At 38.4% G+C, this 21,780-nt stretch overlaps 1 protein-coding gene across 1 annotated transcript in view; it reads right to left on the minus strand.

Moving 5' to 3' along the window:
* PCSK5 (proprotein convertase subtilisin/kexin type 5) overlaps positions 1-21,780 on the minus strand; it is a 324,200-nt gene that overhangs the window by 69,197 nt on the left and 233,223 nt on the right. The window contains exon 10 of the mRNA XM_007450986.1: positions 11,826-11,929. Coding sequence (XP_007451048.1) covers positions 11,826-11,929 — 104 coding nt within the window. The remainder of the gene's footprint in view (positions 1-11,825; positions 11,930-21,780) is intronic.

Raw genomic sequence — 21,780 nt, forward strand, 5'->3', positions numbered from 1 at the left:
GCTCTGTTTTTTTCCCTCAAGATTGCTTTGACTATTCAGGGTCTTTTGTGTCTCCACACAAATTTTAAGATTTTTTCTTCTAGTTCTGTAAAAAAAATGCCTTTAGTAATTTGACAGGGATTGCATTGAATCTGTAGATTGCTTTAGGTAGTATAGTCATTTTCACAATACTGATTCTTCCAATCCATGAACATGTTATATCTCTCCATCTGTTTGCATCATCTTTAATTTCTTTCATCAGTGTCTTATAGTTTTCTGAGTACAGGACTTTTACCTCCTTAGGTAGGTTTATTCCTAGGTATTTTATTCTTTTTGCTGCAATGGTGAATGTAATTGTTTCCTTAATTTCTCTTTCTGATCTTTCATTCTTAGTATATAGGAATGCAAGAGATTTCTGTGCATTAATTTTGTATCCTGCAACTTTACCAAATTCATTGATTAGCTCTAGTAGTTTTCTGGTGGCATCTTTAGGATTCCCTATGTATAGCATCATATCATCTGCAAATAGTGACAGTTTTACTTCTTTTTTTCCAATTTGTATTCCTTTTATTTCTTTTTCTTCTCTGATTGCCATGGCTAGGACTTCCAAAACTATGTTGAATGACAGTGGCAGGAGTGGACATTCTTGTCTTTTTCCTGATCTTAGAGGAAATGCTTTCAGTTTTTTACCATGGAGAATGATGTTTGCTGTGGGTTTGTCGTACATGGCCTTTATTATGTTGAGGTATGCCCACTTTCTGGAGAGTTTTTATCATAAATGGGTGTTGAATTTTGTCAAAAGCTTCTTCTGAATCTAATGAGATGATCATATGGTTTTTATTCATCAATTTGTTAATATAGTGTATCACATTGATGGATTTGCATATATTGAAGAATCCTTGCATTCCTGTGATAAATCCCACTTGATCATGGTGTATGATCCTTTTAATTTGTTGGATTCTGTTTGCTAGTATTTTGTTGAGGATTTTTGCATCTATATTCATCAGTGATATTGGTCTGTAATTTAATTTTTTTGTAGTGTCTTTGTCTGGTTTTGGTATCAAGGTGATGGTGGCCTCGTAGAATGAGTTTAGGAGTGCTCCTTCCTCTGCTATATTCTGGAAGAGTTTGAGAAGGATGGGTGTTAGCTCTTCTCTGAATGTTTGACAGAATTCACCTGTGAAGCCATCTGGTCCTGGACTTTTGTTTGTTGGAAGATTTTTAATCACAGTTTCAATTTCATTACTTGTGATTGGTCTGTTGATATTTTGTATTTCTTCCTGGTTCAGTCTTGGAAGATTATACCTTCGTAAGAATAACCAAATTCTAAGAATTTGTCCATTTCTTCCAGGTTGTCTATTTTATTGGTATAGCATTGCTTGTAGTAGTCTCTTATGATGCTTTGTATTTCTACAGTGTCTGCTGTATCTGCTCCTTTTTCATTTCTAATTTTATTGATTTGAGTCCTCTCCCTCTTTTTCTGACTGGCTAAAGGTTTATCAATTTTGTTTATATTCTCAAAGAACTAGCTTTTAGTTTTATTGATCTTTGCTACAGTTTTCTTTCTTTCTATTTCATTTATTTCTGCTCTTATCTTTATTATTTCTTTCCTTCTATTAACTTTGGGTTTTTTTGTTTTTCTTTCTCTAGTTCCTTTAGGTGTAAGGTTAGATTGTTTACTTGAGATTTTTCTTGTTTCTTGAGGTAGGATTGTACTGCTATAAACTTCCCTCTTAGAGCTGCTTTTGCTGCATCCCATAGGTTTTGTATCGTCATGTTTTCATTGTCATTTGTCTCTAGGTATTTTTTGATTTCCTCTTTGATTTCTTCAGTGATCTCTTGGTTATTTAGTAACATATTGTTTAGCCTCCATGTATTTGTGTTTTTACATTTTTTCCCTGTAATTGATATCTAGTCTCACAGTGTTGTGGTAGGAAAAGATGCTTGATGTGATTTCAATTTTCTTAAATTTACCGAGGCTTGATTTGTGACCCAAGATGTGATCCTGGAGAATGTTCTATGTGCCCTTGAGAAGATAGTGTAATTTGCTGTTTTTAGATGGAATGTCCTATAAATATCAATTAAATCTATTTGGTCTGTTGTGTCATTTAAAGCTTGTGTTTCCTTATTAATTTTCTGTTTGGATGATCTTTCCATTGGTGTAAGTGAGGTGTTAAAGTCCCCCACTATTATTGTGTTACTGTCGATTTCCTCTTCTATAGCTGTTAGTAGTTGCCTCATGTATTGACGTGCTCCTATGTTGGGTGCATATATATTTATAATTGTTATAGCTTCTTCATGGATTGATCTCTTGATCATTATGCAGTGACCTTCCTTGTCTCTTGTAACATTCTTTATTTTAAAGTCTATTTTATCTGACATGAGTATTGCTACTCCAGCTTTCTTCTGATTTCCATTTGCATGGAATATCTTTTTCCATCCCCTCACTTTCAGTCTGTATGTGTCCCTAGGTCTGAAGTGGGTCACTTGTAGACAGCATATATCCGGGTCTTGTTTTGTATCCATTTAGTGAGCCTGTGTCTTTTGGTTGGAGCATTTAATCCATTCACATTTAAGGTAATTATTGATATGTATGTTCCTATGACCATTTTCTTAATTGTTCTGAGTTTGTTTTTGTAGGTCCTTTTCTTCTCTTGTGTTTCCCACTTAAGTTCCTGTAGCATTTGCTGTAGAACTGGTTTGGTGGTGCTGAATTCTCTTAGCTTTTGCTTGTCTGTAAAGCTTTTTTTTTTTTTTTTTTTTTTTTTTCCTTGCGTTATGCGGGCCTCTCACTGTTGTGGCCTCTCCCATTTGCGGAGCACAGGCTCCGGACGCGCAGGCTCAGCGGCCATGGCTCACGGGCCCAGTCGCTCCGCGGCATGTGGGATCCTCCCGAAACGGGGCACGAACCCGCGTCTCCTGCATCGGCAGGCGGACTCTCAAGCACTGCGCCACCAGGGAAGCCCCTGTAAAGCTTTTGATTTCTCCATCGAATCTGAATGAGATCCTTGTGGGGTAGAGTAATCTTGGTTGTAGGTTCTTCCCTCCACCACTTCAAATATATCACGCCACTCCCTGCTGCCTTGTAGAGTTTCTGCTGAGGAATCAGCTGTTAACCTTAGGGGGGTTCCCTTGTATGTTAAATATTTGTCATTTTCCCCTTGTTGCTTGTAATAATTTTTCCCTGTCTGTAATTTTTGTCAATTTGATTAGTATTTGTCTCGGTGTGTTTCTCCTTGGATTTATCCTGCCTGGGACTCTCTGTGCTTCCTGGACTTGGGTGGCTATTTCGTTTCCTATGTTAGGGAAGTTTTCAAGTATAATCTCTTCAAATATTTTCTTGGGTCCTTTCTCTCTCTCTTCTCCTTCTGGGACCCCTGTAATGCGAATGTTGGTGCGTTTAATGTTGTCCCAGAACTCTTAGGCTGTCTTCATTTCTTTTCATTCTTTTTTCTTTATTCTGTTCCATGGCAGTGAATTCCTCCATTCTGTCTTCCAGGTCACTTATCCATTCTTCTGCCTCAGTCATTCTGTTATTGATTCCTTCTAGTATATTTTTCATTTAATTTACTGTATTGCTCATCTCTATTTGTTCTTTAATTCTTCTAGGTGTTTGTTCTTTAATTCTTCTAGGTCTTTGTTAAACATTTCTTGCATCTTCTCGATCTTTGCCTCCATTCTTTTTCCGAGGTCCTGGATCATCTTCACTATCATTATTCTGAATTCTTTTTCTGGAAGATTGCCTCTGCACTTCATTTAGTTGTTTTTCTGGGGTTTTATATTGTTCCTTCATCTGGTACATAGTCCTCTGCCTTTTCATCTTGTCTATCTTTCTGTGAATGTGGTTTTCGTTCCACAGGTTGCAGGATTATGGCTCTTCTTGCTTCTGCTGTCTGACCTCTGGTGGATGAGGCTGTCTAAGAGGCTTATGCAAGCTTCCTGATGGGAGGCATCAGTGGTGGGTAGAGCTGGGTGTTGCTCTGGTGGGCAGAGCTCAGTAAAAGTTTAATGCACTTGTCTGCTTATGGGTGGGGCTGAGTTCCCTCCCTCTTGGTTGTTTGGCCTGAGGCAACCCAGCACTGGAGGCTACAGGCTCTTTGGTGGGGCTAATGGCAGGCTCCGGGAGGGCTGATGCCAAGGAGTACTTCCCAGAACTTCTGCTGCCAGTGTCCTTGTCCCCATGGTGAGCCACAACCACCCCCCCCACCTCTGCAGGAGACCCACCAACATTAGCAGGTAGGTCTTGTTCAGTCTCCCATGGGGTCACTGCTCCTTCCCCTGGGTCCTGATGCGCCTACTTTGTGTGTGCCCTCCAAGAGTTCAGTCTCTGTTTCCCCCAATCCTGTCGAAGTCCTGCAATCAAACCAAACTAGCCTTCAAAGTCTGATTCTCTGGGAATTCCTCCTCCTGTTGCTGGTCCCCCAGGTTGGGAAGCCTGACGTGGGGCTCAGAACCTTCACTCCAGTGGGTGGACTTCTGTGGAATAATTGTTCTCCAGTTTGTGAGTCACCCACCCAGCAGTTATGGGATTTCATTTTATTGTGATTAAGCCCCTCCTACCATCTCACTTTGTCTTCTCCTTTGTCTTTAGATGTGGGATATCTTTTTTGGTGAGTTCCAGTGTCTTCCTGTCGATGATTGTTCAGCAGTTAGTTGTGATTCTGGTGCTCTCACAAGAGGGAGTGAGCACACGTCCTTCTACTCTGCCATCTTGAACCAATCTCCTTGTATGTATATTCTGATACGACTGTCTTGTCTTAAATCTTTTGGGGGCATCTTATTTTGGAACTGGATTCAGAATCCAATTATTAGTGATTCAAAGAACTCCATTTCGTTATTTATAGTTCCAGTACACTTTTGGCCTGGAAACAACATTGGCCTTGGTTGACCACCCTTTGTAATTATGGGGTTTAGGGCTTGATGATTTTTATCTTTGCCTGAAATATCAATTGTAACCACAAAATATCAAGCTTTGCTATCACGAAGGATAGCGAAACTCATTTGCTGAAAGAAGAGTTTTAAAAATACCTAAGGAAGTCCAGCCTCATTAGAATTAGTGAAATCGAGTTTCATCAGGTGATTACACAAAAAGAGACATCAACTGTCTCTTAAGTATACAAATTTTGCATATTGTTAAAAATCATATTTTAAGCTTATAGCTTTTATACTGTATATTAATGATTAAAGAGTTGAGAGGACATTTGACAGCTACAGTCAGTTCAGATTTTTGTCATTAGTTCTTATGTTGAAATAATTAATTACAACTTTCAAAATTTAGCAGGTTGAAGTCATGTTGATATTTAAACATTAACATTAATTTGCAAAACAGAATTTTAGTTGTGTTTATATATGATTATAGTATAGTCATTGATATGCCATTATGGGATAAAAGGTATGAAGACGTATTGTGATAACTTCATTACAAAGTAATACATTTTCTCTTGCCCACTCAGGTAATTTAATTAGTTTCAATTGCAAAATAGCATTCTAATTCACAACACAGTTTCATATCTTTATCCTCATTTCACAGTAGAAAGCTGTGACATATGAAAATACACTTTTCAGACTCTTTTCTTTGTCAAGGCTCTTTTTATGTTTGGTATTTTGCAATTTCAAAGCCCTTTTCTTTCAACTCAGCCTTCTCATTATGTTTGGTATTTGTTACCCACATTCTAAAAACCCAAGATACAAAAATGTTAATTGGCTTCCTCAAAGGCCAAAGAAAATATCAATAACAGACTCTACTAGAATAAAGTTCTTAAGATTGTGGCAAAGCCACAAAACTACTCCAAACATAATTCCCTTCATTAACTAATTATGTTTTGTAAAGAGATAATAGTCGTACAGTACAACCATTGTTTTAATTCTATTTTGAAGATGGATTTTAAGTGTGAAACCACATGCATTTAAAACTTTTGTATTTAGGGATGAAAAAACAGAACAAAACACCCCAAAGTCTAACAAACCTAACACTACCATTCAACGACCAGTGCAGAGAAAATAACATTTTTTCATTTGCAGAAAATATTTTAAAATCTCACATATATAGTAGGTATGAATAGAACACTCATATGGGGCAAGTAGATATTTTGGATACAAGACTCCGGATTAAGCAATGACCAAGCAGACTGCTGTCAGGGATTCTATATTGCTGTTCCCAGGTAGATATTTAGGTAAATCATCCGCCAGACAAAAAAATAAGTGTAAAATCCCTAAATTATGTGTGATTCATATCTTTTATAAATGAGCAAGAAGGTAAGCTCATATATTCAGTGATCAACGAATGCAAAAATGAAAGGTTTTAAGTTAATAAATGCATAGGATTTCATAGAATACAATGGAATAAACATAGAATCTTAAAAGAAAATCAGGTGGTGTTTCTAGGGAGCAAGTTTTATTAGGTAGGATCAAATGTACTTACATCTCTCTCTGTATTTTAAGAGAATTAAATGCCTTATTTCTGAAAATAGGATCAGGACTGAAGTCAAGCATCTGATTCAAATACCCCCTCTGACACTGACCAGATGAATAATGTTTCACTTTGACCTTTCTCTGAAAACATGATGTGCAGATTTCCAATTAAGGTACATTATGTAGCTTTAATCATAGCTACCAACATCACATCGGCATGCTAGGTGGCAAAGATAAGATATTATTTGTACAGTGACATAATAAAATACAATATAGCTTTACCCTTTCAAATGGTAACACATCAGATATCACTTTATATACTCAAAAAATAAAAATAAAAACACCACATTTCAAAACCTTTAGTTTCAGTTCAACACATGGCATGCTTAATGGTTTCAGCACATCTAATTCTTTTTAATAAGTGTTAAAACTGAAAGCAAGACAGGTAGGTATTAAAAATATATTGGAACATCTTAAAATTACCAGCCCTAACAGTGGAAATAAAATGATGGCGATTAAAAGTAATAAAGGTTATTAAAAGTTAAGGGCCTTTGAGGCTAAGAAGTCATGTTAGACTGTCAATTGTTTTCCCCATGGTGGGAAATCAGTTAGAAATTAAAAAAAAATCTAGTAGTTTAGTTGTGGTCAAAGAAAGAGTCAGTGGAGGATGGGGAGGTTTCAGCAACATGCTGGTAGAAAAAAAGAGACTTACATAGTCTGGGAGGGCAGTGAAATGGAAGGCGTGGTAACCTCGCTCACTTAGTTGTCATTTTTGATTTTCAATGACATTTTTTTCATTCTTTCGCCTAGTAAAGATGACAGAAGTTCCTAATTTATTATCTGACGTCTATTCCTGTTCCTAGATTTAAGAGAGTTTAACTGTAAAATATCAAGTCATCATATCCAAATACAGACACTTTGAAAAAAACTACAGCACCGATGTTGCATGCATTCAATTATACTTCTCATGACTGCATCCGCAAACCAGAGATAAGGACATGGGGGAAAGATTCAGTGAGCGCAGCCCAGGAGGCTGGGGGAGAAAGGGGAAATCTGCAGGGTCTTCAGATTAAAGCAGTAGGAGGGAGGGGCTCATAACAAAGAGTCACATTCTTCCTGAAAGGCTGTGAGCCATGGATTCTAGAAGAATGCAGAATTCAAGTCCTCTGCATGGCTCTAGGATCCATATACTCTATAGGTACAAATGGAGCTGGTCAAAATGTAAATGACACTCCACAAGAGAGATTCTCTCATTAGATGCCTTCTGCTGCTCAGGCTGGGCTGCATTTTAGATGATGAGAGAAGGATCATTGATACTTTTATAAACATGAACCTGGCAGATCGGCTGGGCTTGACTGAAGGGATGAAAAAGTGCAGTGTAAACTTCTGTTCTGTGTGTAAATCACAGCACAGCCAGATCAGAGCAGGCAAAGTCATGGGGCCCCGGACGTTTCCTTCTAATTCTCCTCTTTGGTTGCACTTCATTCAGCATGTGTTGGGCTGGCCTGCTGAAGGTGCGCAGGAAATATTTGTGAATAAATGAATGAAGAGACTGCATAACTTAAATTCCTTGAAGAAAACCACCCTGATGGGGAAAGCCCTCAATTCTACAGCTGATTTGTACATTTTCAGGAGCACGAGGGCGGTATTAAAAACAGTAGAAAAGAAAAAAATAGGAAAGACTTATCGTAAGAGCAAAGGGAAAAAAAGGAGAAAGAAGTAATATTGAAGAAACCCCCAAACAAACAATTTAATGCCAAAGTCATCTCCAGGCACTGCAAGTGTTGCTCAGTAGCAAAATACTGGAATCTGGATTTTAGTTCTGTAGTGGCAAATACCACATCTGTTCATGTGGTCTCATACAAATACTTTCCTATTCTCATGCATAATCTCAGATTCTTTGCTAGGTGCATGATATTTATTATTAAAGAAACTATCTCTGGAGGAGGTTTAAAGTCAAAAGGTGTCTGAAATTTAGCTAGGATTATTCACAGGATGAACAAATCTAAATAACATCTAGTTAGTTTCCATAGGTATGCATTCATTGGATTATGTTTATTTTGAAAAACAAATCTTCTGCAAGATATTTTAACTATAAGAGATTATTATTATTTTTGAAGAGGCATCAAGACAGAATCATCTTAGTTCAATTCACATTGTTAAAAATTAAGGTACCATTAGCATAAAAATGTTGACGCGTGGCTTCCAGCTTTGGGGCTGGCTTTACTGTGAACTGATCTCAATATAGGATTGTTTATAGAGTGCGACCATAATGAGAGCACATAGAAAGGGGAAGAAAGTTCTCTGCACCCAGCTCATCAGTATGATGATGAGCTCCGCTCTCAGAGAAACACGCAGAGGAGCCAGTCCTTCAAGGGCAACTTCCTTGCCTGAATGCAATCTGTCCATGCCAGTCAACAAGAAGCCAGCAGCTGCTTCTGGAGGGAATCCCCTTCCAGGAGCCAGGAATCCAGGCCCATAACACATGTGGGTAAGACTGGATCAAGTCTGCCTTGAGAGGAGACCCACACCAGTCTAGTTCCTATAACATCTGGCTCTGTTCTCTGCTTCGGATGGACCACACATGGGTAGGTCTGAAGAAATGTAAGGACATTGTGTGAAATGCACTTGGCAGGGTTTGGGGAAAGACTGATCTGTAGGGTGTTGGCTTCTCCAAAGTTATCAGTGAGAACTAAGACTATCAAGTCTATTGATGACAAGACCCCAAAACCTAACTGGTTGCTACTCTGAGCTGCTTCTGCTTTACCTGATGAGAAGGAAATTCACATGTTCGTACTGACGGCCCCACTGCAGAAGAGTACCTGCCAAGCAATTTATGAAATTCTGGTGGTTTCAAAAAAACCCAAAAACCCACTCTTCAGACAAGTTAAATCGCTCAACATGAGGGCACAACAGCAAGCCCAGGGAAGCACAGGTGTTTTCAGATTCGTTTCATACCTACATCTCACTCAGCGTTAGGACTAAACCAAGTGGTAAGAAGGAGTGCACCCAGGGCTGCAGGCTTCTGCTTGCAGGCAACTTCTGTTTTCTCCTAAGGAGAAACATTTGGCCATGTGTTCCCTCTAAGCAACGCCTGCAAAAGCTGGCTGACCTAATTTAAAATATGAGCTCTCGTTGCATGAACCTCTTCCAAGCCTTCACTATTTTTTGTTCGCTCGGACCTTATCCCATAAAAAGTCAGCCCATCTTTTCCCAGTCCTAGTGACCTGCATTCTCTCCTTCCCGGAAGCATGTCACTTCTCCTGCTAGCCTCTGCCTTAATCACTTTTATTTGTGGGACGCTAGGGAGGGGATGGGAATGCTTCGAGTAGGGAAGAAAATAACTCTTAAAAAATCATTCTTATTATGATCATGTTTAGATGAAATATGGGGCTTGCCATCAACAAAATTACAAAACAATTCCACTGGGAGTCCAGACGGTTCAGGGTAATTCATCTATGAAAAAGTGAACTTTAATTGTTACTCTTGGCAGCAATCTAAGAGAAGAGTGAAATATTATACTAAATATTGCCACGTGCAATAGTAAAATGCTCTTTCGTCCCTGCCAGAAGCAGTGTATGGCCCCCTTCAGACTCAGGTTTGGATCTGGTGATTTAGTCTAAATCCTCGGCTTCCCCCTCTCCAAAACCAACAGAGGTTTTCAAAAGAGTTGCATTTTTTATTTGAACCATTTGCTCTTTTTAAGTTGCCAAAAAGGAGTAAGTAAAACTAAGACTTTTATTTGGGTTAAAGTTGATTCCTCAGCCTCATTGAGGTCAATGTACTTAGTCTGTGAACCTTCTACTAAGAAGTTCATTGCAGTGTTGAACTAGCCAGTGTTTTGATCCCTTCTTCCCCCCTCCCCAAACCCAACCCCTTGGCTGCCTGGATTTATACAGTCGGGGCTGGAAGCATGGGGAAGCTAATCAAAAGGAAACATACATATGGCAAATTACATCCTGGATTTTCTAGAACAACTGAAATTTCAAATATTTTTGATGCTGCACATAACATTTGCTATTCTGGAACCACGTGTCTTGATTTGGGCTTCAGAAAATGTGATCCCAACAGGTATTTACAATGCTTTAGATTAAAAGCTCATTGAACACTGCTGCATTATATAGTTTACAAGCACAGAAAGGTATTTGATAATACTCGAAAGCAGAGGGACATTCTTTTTTTCTAAAAGTGAAGTCTTCAGTGAAGATGTTAATCAAAGAACTCTTTTATATGGCGCTGGTTCCCTGGCATATTGATAGGTTTTGGCAAAGCATGATTAGTAAGCTGCTTGCAAATAATTTTTAAAATTACACTTTACATTTTCAGCATGAATATTTATATACATTGGGTATAATACACTAAGGATATCTTAAAATCATATGTAAGGTATCCTATGTAGATAATATTATTCAGCTTCTAAATTGTTTAAGTTGCGGAAGTTAGGGCCCAGAAAGATTAAATGACTTGCCCAGGATTATTCAGCTTATTACCAATGATCTGAGGACCAGAACTGTAATTTTTAAGTAGATATTCCTTATGTTATAGAATACTGTTTTTCATCCATAGCGATATATAATGATACAAAGATTATTTGGGAGTAAATTTAAGTCTGCAGATACAACAAAAAGTAATCTTTGTTGTAACTTAATTAATGGATTAAAATTTAGATTATCTGAAACCTGAGTAAAGATACTACACTATAGGACATCTGCTTCATATAATTATTTTCTTTTGATTATAGCATATGTTATGGATGACAATAAACAAAACGGCTACCATTAGTAAGATAGCTTGAGGGAACTAGAATCCCTATCAGCCATGGGAAAAATAGTCAGCACTTATTATATCCTGTGCACACTTGCCTAAGACTGCGCATTATAAAGCTTCATAAGAACTTTTAGTTTATGTAAAGTAATGTCTTAGAATTATGCCTGTTTTTCTGTTTGTGGAAGGTTCGAAAGAAACAAAAACAACAAAAACAAAATATGTAGAAAAGCACAGCCTAGCAACTAACAGTGCTACCCTCAAAGGAACAAAAGATACCAGCTATTATTAACTGGAAGTAATCACTCCAGAAGGTAAAGGAATTTTTAAATACATTGTTACAAATACCACTCAGATAAGCAATGACAGCAAAGAATAAACTAATGAGGAGCCCCATAGGTCGACAATACTTGGGAGTTGGTTACCTTTAAAGAAACTGACCTATGATGTGGGAAGCCAAGGAAATCTGCCTTAAATGTGTTGTTTTAATTAAAAAAAAAAAAAAAAAAAAGGAACCTGCCTTTTTTTTTTTCTTCTAAGAGGTCAAGCTCTTCCTGTGTCAGTACAAAATTTAAAGTTTCTTTGGATGGGTTCTATTTCCTGCTCTCCATTTAAAATGGGGGAAAAATAAAAATATTTTGCCTGTGACAAAATATGAAAGAAGTTCTCACCCTTAAAACCAGCAGCATTGGTTTTCCAGTCATTAGCGTTCAAATGTCCTGCACGGGAAGTCCTTACAATAACATGCTGCACGTCTCTCCAGGTCAGAAACGGACTGGGGAAAGACAAGGTAAGAATCATTGTACCAAAAAAAAAAAAAAGATGGGGGAAGCAGAAAGTCACAAGCAAATTAAAAAAGCAAAAGCAGAAGGGTAAAGTACTAAAAACAAAGGGTCAGCGATTTGGGTTTGGGATAAACAAATGCCAAATGCCGCTCTTGTTCTCAACTTGGAGAAGTGACATTAGTCTCAGGGAGGCAGAAAATGTAACCTTTAATTTGAGAATTAAAAAAAAAGCAGAAGGGTAAAGTACTAAAAACAAAGGGTCAGCGATTTGGGTTTGGGATAAACAAATGCCAAATGCCGCTCTTGTTCTCAACTTGGAGAAGTGACATTAGTCTCAGGGAGGCAGAAAATGTAACCTTTAATTTGAGAAATAATGTGATATTAGTCAGTGTAAGTTTTTAAAAGGGTGAAGATTTCCAGTTTTCTCAACAAAATGGCTCCCAATTCTGGCCCTGTCATCCTTCGTGTAGACTCTTGCATCATCATAAGAAAATTACAACAAGCTAAAATCAAAACTGAAGGGCTCTTGAACATTCCTTGTTCAGTTGTTTAGCCAGGCACTTGATTTTAATTTAACAAAGAACTTAGCAATGTTAACCATTCTGGATGGATGTGTGGGATACAGAAAAAGTCTCAACTGAAACCAACTGTTCATTTTCAGTGTTCTCAAAGGAAGAGAATGTGGTACAGAGCCCAAAACTGGGTACCCAGGCACAGAAAACTATGGGAGTGTCTTAATTTGCAATAAATAGTTATTAAATTATTGGATACCTATTTCTTATGGCTGTTGGCACTGAAGACCACAAAGACACTACTGAATGGGAGATACTTTCAGCAAAGAACTGCAATACTAATAAACACACAGAAAACAAACCCAAGTACATATACACAGTCTTTTGTTCTCTTTCAAAGAACATGTTATTTACTAAAGGCATTTGACTCAGTGCATGCATGAAATTCTCTAATCAGGATACTTATTCAATTCAGTCTTGAATGTGAGGTGTGACAATTTTTTTACTTAACTAGGAAATATGGCAACTTATCATGCAGCTTGTGTAGTTCTTTTCTTTGCTTCTCATCTGCCACCTTCGTTTTAGAAGGATATTTGCAAAGGATGGGTCGGAACATTTGGAGGAGGAGACACAATGACTCGCTACCTTCCTAGAAGCGTGACAGGGGCACGTGGTAATCTCTGTACCCCCTCGTATGGGCACGTATGCACACTGGTGTCTGCCAGGCAAAGGGAGAACGTGGTATCTTTACAGCTAATTTTCAGTGATGAAGCTGCACACTGCTTCACTTGATACTACATTTTCCTAACACACTCAGCATATACGTGTTTTTGAGGGTGGCCTCCTAATGAGAGGGGGCCCAGTCATCAGATTCTGGTTCCTTCATTTTCTACTTATGTGAAATTGACTTCCCAAAGTGTCAGTTTCCCCACTTAGACTGTGGATGTTAATATCTACTTTACTTGGTTGTACCAACTGAATCAAAGTATAGTTGTCCCTTGAACAACGCAGAGGTTAGGGGCGCCGACCCCTGAGCAGTCAAAAGTCTGAGTATAACTTATAGTTGGCCCTCTGTAGCCACGGTTCTGCATCCATATATTCAACCAAGAGCGGGTCATGTGCTACGTATTTAGTGAAAAAAATCTGCGTACAAGCGGACCTGTGCAGTTCAAACCTATGTTGTTCAAGAGTCAACTGCCATGCCAAGTACTTAACCTTGTTCCTGGTGCATAATAAACCATTATAAGTGGTAGACAGTACATCATTTTGCTAAAGTAAGAGCCAAAGCTCCTATTTAGTGATTTGAAAATGAAGGAGATGTGGAGAGAAAAGTACTACAGAGTTCTTATACCTTTTTGTTATGTTCTCAGATTCCAAATAAAAGAGAAATACTACTGCCATTTTCAAAGTTTCCATAAGGGACATGGTAGGATCTCGACTATTTTGTAAGGTTGCATTAATAGAAGAACTTATACTAAGGGATTAAAACCCATCCACGTGAGTTTGAAAGATATATGAGAACAATGGAAGCAGAATTATTTTTGTTTTGATACAACACTTGTTAGGAGCCAACTTTAGAACCTGACAAGGCACAAAACTCTGAATAAAGGGAGGGAGGTTGTGTGATGGATCCCAGGAGGCACGGAAGTTTTGCTTCTAAAACAGTTGGCATGATTTGGCCCTTAGCTGGCTAATAGTGAATCCACAACAAAATTTAACAGAGTCCATGCACTACAGTCAGGAAAATTAGGAGAATGAGTTCAGGGAAAATTCTGAATGCTACTCTCAACATAAGACGTTCTAGCTCTGCCTGAAATGCGATGCTAATCTCCATTCCCTTTTCCAGTGTAGTTACTTGGGTGAGGGGCGAAAACAACAGAAAAGCTCAGTCTGGAAAGACATTCCAGCCCCTTATTTATGGGAAAGCAAAATCCTCTCAAGTGAACATGTATGTTTTTATTTTTTCATGAGCAAACAGCAAGACCCCTAAAAGTACACTTGGATGTGATAAATACGTCTAACTCAACCTTGTAATTTTAAAACAACATTTAACACACAGTTAAAACTTTCACATTTTAAATGTTATCCTTCAGGGAAAAAAAAAAAGAAAAGAAACAACACAAGTTTCCCTGTTACCTATCACCAGGGCAAAATTCCTTTAGAAATATCAAGCACAAGGTTCTGACCACTGGGAGACCATTTCCCTAGTGACCCTTAGCTCTAAAAATAGAATAATAATAACAGAACAGGAAACACTTATCTTGTAGCTTAAGCAGTTGTATTCAGGCAGATTCAGGAAGCCTCCTGCATTCAACTCAGCCTGAAGAAATGAGAGTTACTTGCTCTCATGCTGAGTTGCATAAAATAATTCTTCTTGGAGTGCTTGTAATTAGAAGGGAGAAATGACCTTCAGGAAACTGAAACTACACATGGAAAGGAGGCATTCAGATAATTTTACTGTGACATTTGATAATGTACAACTTCAGAAATGATTTAATTTCAAACTTTCCTGAATTTCACCCAAATAAAGGGAGAAAGATAATATGGGAAACCAATGGATTTTTGAATCAGTGGTGTTCCTACCTGTGGGAGGGTAATTAATTACAGCTCAGGAAACAGCCATAGGTTAAGTGGCTAGTACCCTGAGAGGACTTTTATTTATGGGAAAGTCTGATTCACATTTTATGACCTATTCGTATTTATGCTCACAGGGATGATGTAGGAATGAAGAAGCCATCAAACGTGGGGTAAACCACATAGAGAGTGAAAGAAGAGTGCCCTGTGCCGTGAACGCCACAGTCCACAATGGTAACACAAGGCCTCCTAAAACTTACCCCCTCCTGCCAATTACCCTGGCCCCACACTCCAGTGGCCTCTGAAAACCAATACCCCTTTCACCGCCAAAGCACCAAAAGATTTGGGGCAAATAATAATCAAAAAGGCCAAAAGTCTAACCAACCTAGGAAAAAAGAGCAGTTTCTCTCAACTCTGAGCCCGGTGACCACCAGTCTCATAATGAGCCACCAGGAGTTATGCCACATACCCCTCAGGTTTCTTCCTGGAATTATTGACAGTTACCCCTGAATAACAATATACACTAAAAGGTCACATGTATAAATGCCTGCAAAACGTGGCTAGTTAACAATGACCTTTCAAGGCAATACAACATACATGATTTTCTGGGGAGTCCTGTATGTATCACCTTTTCCTGTAAGGAAGTTTTGCATCCTTTGATGACCGCAAAATAATAACCAACATGTAGTGAACACTTAGCCAGGGAGAGGTACTGTATGTTTGTATATGCACTATCGTTGTGTAATCTAAAAAAATCACATGATAGAGGTAAAAGTTTTATTCCCATTTCATAGATGACAAAAGTGAGCCTTTGAGTTCCACACAGTAACTCAGGGACGTATAGGTAGGTCATGGTAGAGCTACAATTCAAACCAGCTGCACTTGGCTATGATAGTATGCTATCAATCACTATTTAATACCATCTCCACATGGACCCATAAAGGTGAAATGAATGTACACACAGTGGCTTGTCAGGTGGTTCTCTAACAGCTGGATCAGGAAGCCAAGTACGGCATGTTCTGTCTTCATGGTCATACAATTTTTGTGCGCATACTCTCTCTCTCTCAACTCAGTTGGCTGAGTTTTGTTTGCAACAGGATTCAGGAGATTCTTGAGTCCTAATTTGATTTTCAGGTTCCAAAGGCCTAACTTTGGCACATTCTATCAAGAAGGTAAACAGAAAGATACTGAACTAGGAAAAATCATACTCGTTTTATAAAATAATATTTTATACTAGATGTCATAACATTGTATCTTTTCTTAACATTTGCTATGAACTTGTCACCTTGCCTGACACGCTCACACTTTGATGTGGTTTAAAGCCTGATTAGCCTCCAGTAAGGGAACCTCAGCTGAACCTCATCTCAAATACTTCTAGTCTCCAGCTGCAAAAAGAGGATCATGAACGACACTATCACTACCTGGTGTTTGTATTACATTTTTGTTCTGAGCAGTTCAAAGTATTTCACGGGCCCAACAACAGGTTTTAGAAGAAGTAGGACATATCCCGTGAGACACATTCTGTCTAGTGCTTCCTGTTGGACGTCTAAGTGCAACTGCTAGCACTTAAAAAAAAAATTCCCTCCCTAAGAGTTTTCCCAGATAATTCTGCACACTTGTGAATAAACCTGTACTTGGCGGTCCTTAAAAACAAGGACCAAGGACTTCCCTGGTGGCGCAGTGGTTGAGAGTCCACCTGCCGATGCAGGGGACGTGGGTCCGTGCCCCGGTCCGGGAAGATCCCACATGCCGAGGAGCGGCTGGGCCCGTGAGCCATGGCCGCTGGGCCTGCGCGTCCAGAGCCTGTGCTCCGCGACGGGAGAGGCCACAACAGTGAGAGGCCCACGTACCGCAAAAGCAAACAAAACAAACAAAAACAAAAACAAGGACCAATTTTAAATCCTGAGTGACTGATTCACCTGCATTTATTAAAGAGAAAAGAACTCACCTTCCCCCCCAAGCCCCCAGATGGATCTATCATCATAGGCAGTTTAAGGACAACTGATAAAAGGAAAAACGAATACACATCTTATTATAGAAAAAGAATAGATCAATAGGAGGAGCAATTGCGAATCCAGATAATGAAAACCGTTTCCTAAACAGGACAATCATCTTTAAATACAAGAGTGATTCCATCTAAAGCAAGGATGAGCGATTACGTGGACCAGACCTATAGGGAAACAGCATGAGCAATCAGCAATCATCAAATATCCAACTTACTAGTCGACCAAAAATCCAAGGCCAAAGCAGTCTCCTTTTATGTTTCTTAAGATTGTGTAAAAGAAAAATGGGAATCAGTAGCCAGAAAATGAATGCCATTGTACAGATGCTAAATAAGTCAGCAATTATGGGAAAGGATTCATTGTGAGCTGGAAGAACCAAGATGAGGCAGAAGTGTTTAAAGCCTGCAGAGATTGAGGAAAAACATTACTCTGACTGCAGCCAGTGTGTGCCAACGATGATTCAAGAATAAAATACAGACCTTTCAACAAAGGAAACCAATCTTCTTTTGTCAGGTAATGAAGAGCCCAAAGGGATCGCCAGGTGGTGAGTCCCACTTTGAGCAGGAGTGTATCCCTAATGGGAGTGTGTTTGTTCTGTGTTCTATATTAATTCAAAAGTGCCGGGTCTAAAGCTGGGTTGCAGTAACAGAAAACACAGTTAATAATACCTCCAGATTTAGAAATATGATTTGTATTGGTAGCACCAGGATCCCTGCTTATGATCCATCCACACTTGAATGAAAGCAGAAAAGATAAAAGAAAAAACTGGTTTGAGATCACCTAAGTCTCAAAGGTGTGGAAATTTGGTTTATAAACACACTTACGATAGCCCCCAATTTACAAAGAAAAATTCTGTCATTTAAAATGAAGTGCCTTCTTTCCATTATAAATCCCAGCTTATCTGTAGGATTTGTCATTATACCTAAAAGACATCAATTAAGTTTTCTGCAGCCTTAAAAATGATTATTTTGTTTGTAAGCTCAATAATCATTTCCTTGAAATACTTTGTTATGTAATGCTTATGGAGTAAAAGCTGATGAGTGGTCAGCCAGAGGTACATAAGTTGAAATCACATGCATTGAAATCAATTCATGATCATGGAACTTTCTTTCCACCTGCTCTCGTGGTACACTCAATTCCCTCTGAGAATATTACCCTGAGACTATAAATTCTGGCCATTCTAAAGCCCTCTCTCCTAAAAGGAGCCCTCTTACACTGTTGGTGGGAATGTAAATTGGTACAGCCAATTCACTATGGAAAGCAGTATGGAGGTTCCTCAAAAAACTAGAAATAGAGTTGCCATATGATCCAGCGATCCCACTCCTGGGCATATATCTGGAGAAAACTCAAATTCGAAAAGATACACGCACCCCAATGTTCATAGCAGCACTATTTACAATAGCCAAGACATGGAAGCACCTAAGTGTCCATCGACCAAAGAAGATGTGGTATATATATACAACGGAATGTTACACAGCCATAAAAAAGAATGAAATAATGCTATTTGCAACAACATGGATGGACCTAGAGATTATCATACTAAGTGAAGACAGAGAAAGACAAATATCATATGATATCACTTATATGTGGAATCTAAAAAAATGATACAAATGAACTTAATCACAAAACAGAAATAGATCCACAGACATAGAAAACAAACTTATGGTTACCAAAGGGGAAAGGTTGGGGTGGGGGAGGGATAAATTAAGAGTTTGGGATTAACATATACACACATATATAAAATAACCAAAAAGGACCTACTATATAGCACAGGGAACTATACTCAATATTTTGTAATAACCTATAAGGGAAAAGAATCTGAAATGCATATATATATACACACACATACATATATGTATGTATAACTGAATCACTGTGCTGTACACCTGAAACTAACACAACATTGTAAATCAACTATACTTCAATAAAAAATAAAAATTAATTAAAAAAATAGGCCTCTGTCTTTATGCAACCATATGGATTTAGATTCCATAACCTGGAATCTAAATCCGACTCTCATTTTTGTCCCCAATCTTTGAAATTGTTTGAAGTAGACCAAATGTGTTGGTATGAGAGCTTCCTCCCTAAGTTTATCCTGGTCAAGCTGGGAGAAACTCAAGTCTGGGAAAGAAACTGGAGGACAGAGCTTACTCCCCCTTTTCTGCTAATTTTGTAGGCTACCTAACACTGGGCATGAATAAATACATAATTCTAAGCTAACTGACCTTGTCCTGCAGAACGACACTGTGGCCCCCATTATTTATTTCTAATTTAATTTTTTTAAAAAAATAAATTTATTTATTATTTTTGGCTGTGTTGGGTCTTTGTTGCTGTGCATGGGCTTTCTCTAGTTGCAGCGAGCAGGGGGCTACTCTTCGTTGCAGTGTGCGGGCTTCTCATTGCGGTGGCTTCTCTTGTTGTGGAGCACGGGCTGTAGAGTGCACAGGCTTCAGTAGATGCGGCACGTGGGCTCAGTAGTTGTGGCTCACAGGCTTAGATGCTCTGCAGCATGTGGGATCTTCCTGGACCAGGGCTTGAACCCTGTCCCCTGCATTGGCAGGCGGATTCTTAACCACTGTGCCACCAGGGAAGCCCTCTAATTTAAATTTGTTCTCAAAATAATAATAAACATAGTTTCTAATCACATGAGAATGGTATAAATTGTGCTTTAGAGTCAGGAAGACTTCGGGTAAATCATGACCTGCTACTTAATAGGTCTGTCACCCTAGTAGACTATTTACTAAAATTCTCTGGACTCAGTTTCCCACCTGAAATGTAGAGACAAATTCATGAGCTCAAATTCTTGGTTGCAAGAATTTGAGGTAATGAATATACAGTGCCTGGCACATGAAAGGCTCTCAAAGACAGCAGTCATTATGATTACTTGAGATGAACAACCTATCATCCCAGAAAAATTCAGAAAAACCACTTTCTGAATTTATACTAGCATCTGATGAATTGTCACTTAATTAAGCTAAGTTTTCCTCTATGCTCCTAAATTTTAATAGTATGTTTTTTAGTTTCTGCAATAGATGAACAAAATAGCATCTTCAACACCTTGGTATATTTCTGCTTAGTGAAATAATAATGCTACTAAGATGTGTCAAAAAGCTGTGGTTTTAAAAGCTGATGGAGGCAGCAACTGGTTGGGAGAGAACTGTTCGTACCCGCTGTGATTGTAATACACCCTCTCTATTTGTGGGAAGATCTTCCCTTTTGATGGCTGGCCATTGATGTGATGTTGTAAAGGACGGTGAATTGTTCTTTGGTTTGATATCCTAGTGCTTTTCAAGTACCAAATGTTAGGATGAAGACTTTGAACATACTTATTCGCTTAACTGAACTACCAGACTGAAGTGTTTTGAAACTTTTTCTACATAGTTCGAGGATCTGCAGAGTTCTCACCTCAAAAGTCAGCAGGTGAACCCTCGGACAGGCAACAAAAAATATTTGGTTGCATCTCTGTTATCACTATTATTTTAAATTACTTTACAGCATTTTTCTCTCATTATTTTTTTCCTATTAAGTACAAAGAATGAAAATGATCCTTTTCTACATGCTTATGTTTTTAAACAAAGGTTTTCAAAGTTCAGCTTTAATTTTAAACTTAAATGAAAATGACTAAGCATTTTGGATTCTAGAATTTTAAGTAAATGTTATTCTATTTTAGACACTCCTGGTTCATTATGTAAACTCCTAGCAAGCTTTTTAATTATTAGATTTCAATAGTAACAAAAAATATTTTTCAAAAATTTCATGCTACACACACACACACACACACACACACACACACACACACACACACACACTCCCAGGAAAAGATCAACTGAGATGAATAGAAATGTATTACAACAATTTTGGAGGTATTTAAAATAACCCTATGGCTGATGTGACTGGACTGAAAAAAATAATGTTTAACTTTCCCATACTTCACATTAAGAAAACAAAGCTGGCTTGTCACCTAAAGGAAAGTAGAGGGAATAAAAGTAACAAAACCCCTCAAACCTCAGCCCTGTTTCTCTGTCTCCCAAATTAAAGACCCAAGACATTAGTGGGCTAAAAATGCAGGTACATAATTCTCTACCGGACAAGAACTCCTTTTTTATTTTCAAGGCAGCCCACGTATTAACTCCAATATCTCTCCTGTCCGTATTATCAGTGTCTCAATTCCCAGAAACTGTGGCAGAAAATAGAGGATAAATTCCAACTTTCTTTTCTATTGCCTCCCCTACTCTATATGTTGGGATGCCAAAATCATGTCTTTCCAGTGAGGGGTGCACAAAAGACAGAGTTGTGACTAATAAAACATAAGTGGGAGTCTATTGAGCATTTCTGAGAAAGTCTCTGCTTTCCTACCACAGGCACTGCCTAATCCTCCTTCACTCTTTCCTTCCTCTTTTTACCTGAATGTGGATGTCATGGCTGGCGCTGCAGCAGCCGTTAAGAAAAAGTCAAGAGATAACAGACTTTGGCCTTGGTAGCCTTGAGCTTCTGAACCAACATCTTCACTTGCGGATTTCCTGTTGTATCAGCCACACTTAGCTATTAAATACAATTCCTAAAATATGTATCTCCAAAAGTACAGAGTATTAGATAGCATTTATTGAGTACTCACTGTGTGCCAGGCACATTGTGAAAAGTACTTAATATTTCATTTATTTCTCACAACAATCCTATGAGACAGGTACTATTATTATTACTAAAATAAGGAAATCAAAGCAGGGAAAGTTTAACGACCCTGTTAAGGTCACA

This window comes from Lipotes vexillifer, unplaced genomic scaffold, assembly GCF_000442215.2.
Source record: "Lipotes vexillifer unplaced genomic scaffold, Lipotes_vexillifer_v1.1 scaffold204, whole genome shotgun sequence".
Classification (NCBI taxonomy): domain Eukaryota; kingdom Metazoa; phylum Chordata; class Mammalia; order Artiodactyla; family Lipotidae; genus Lipotes; species Lipotes vexillifer.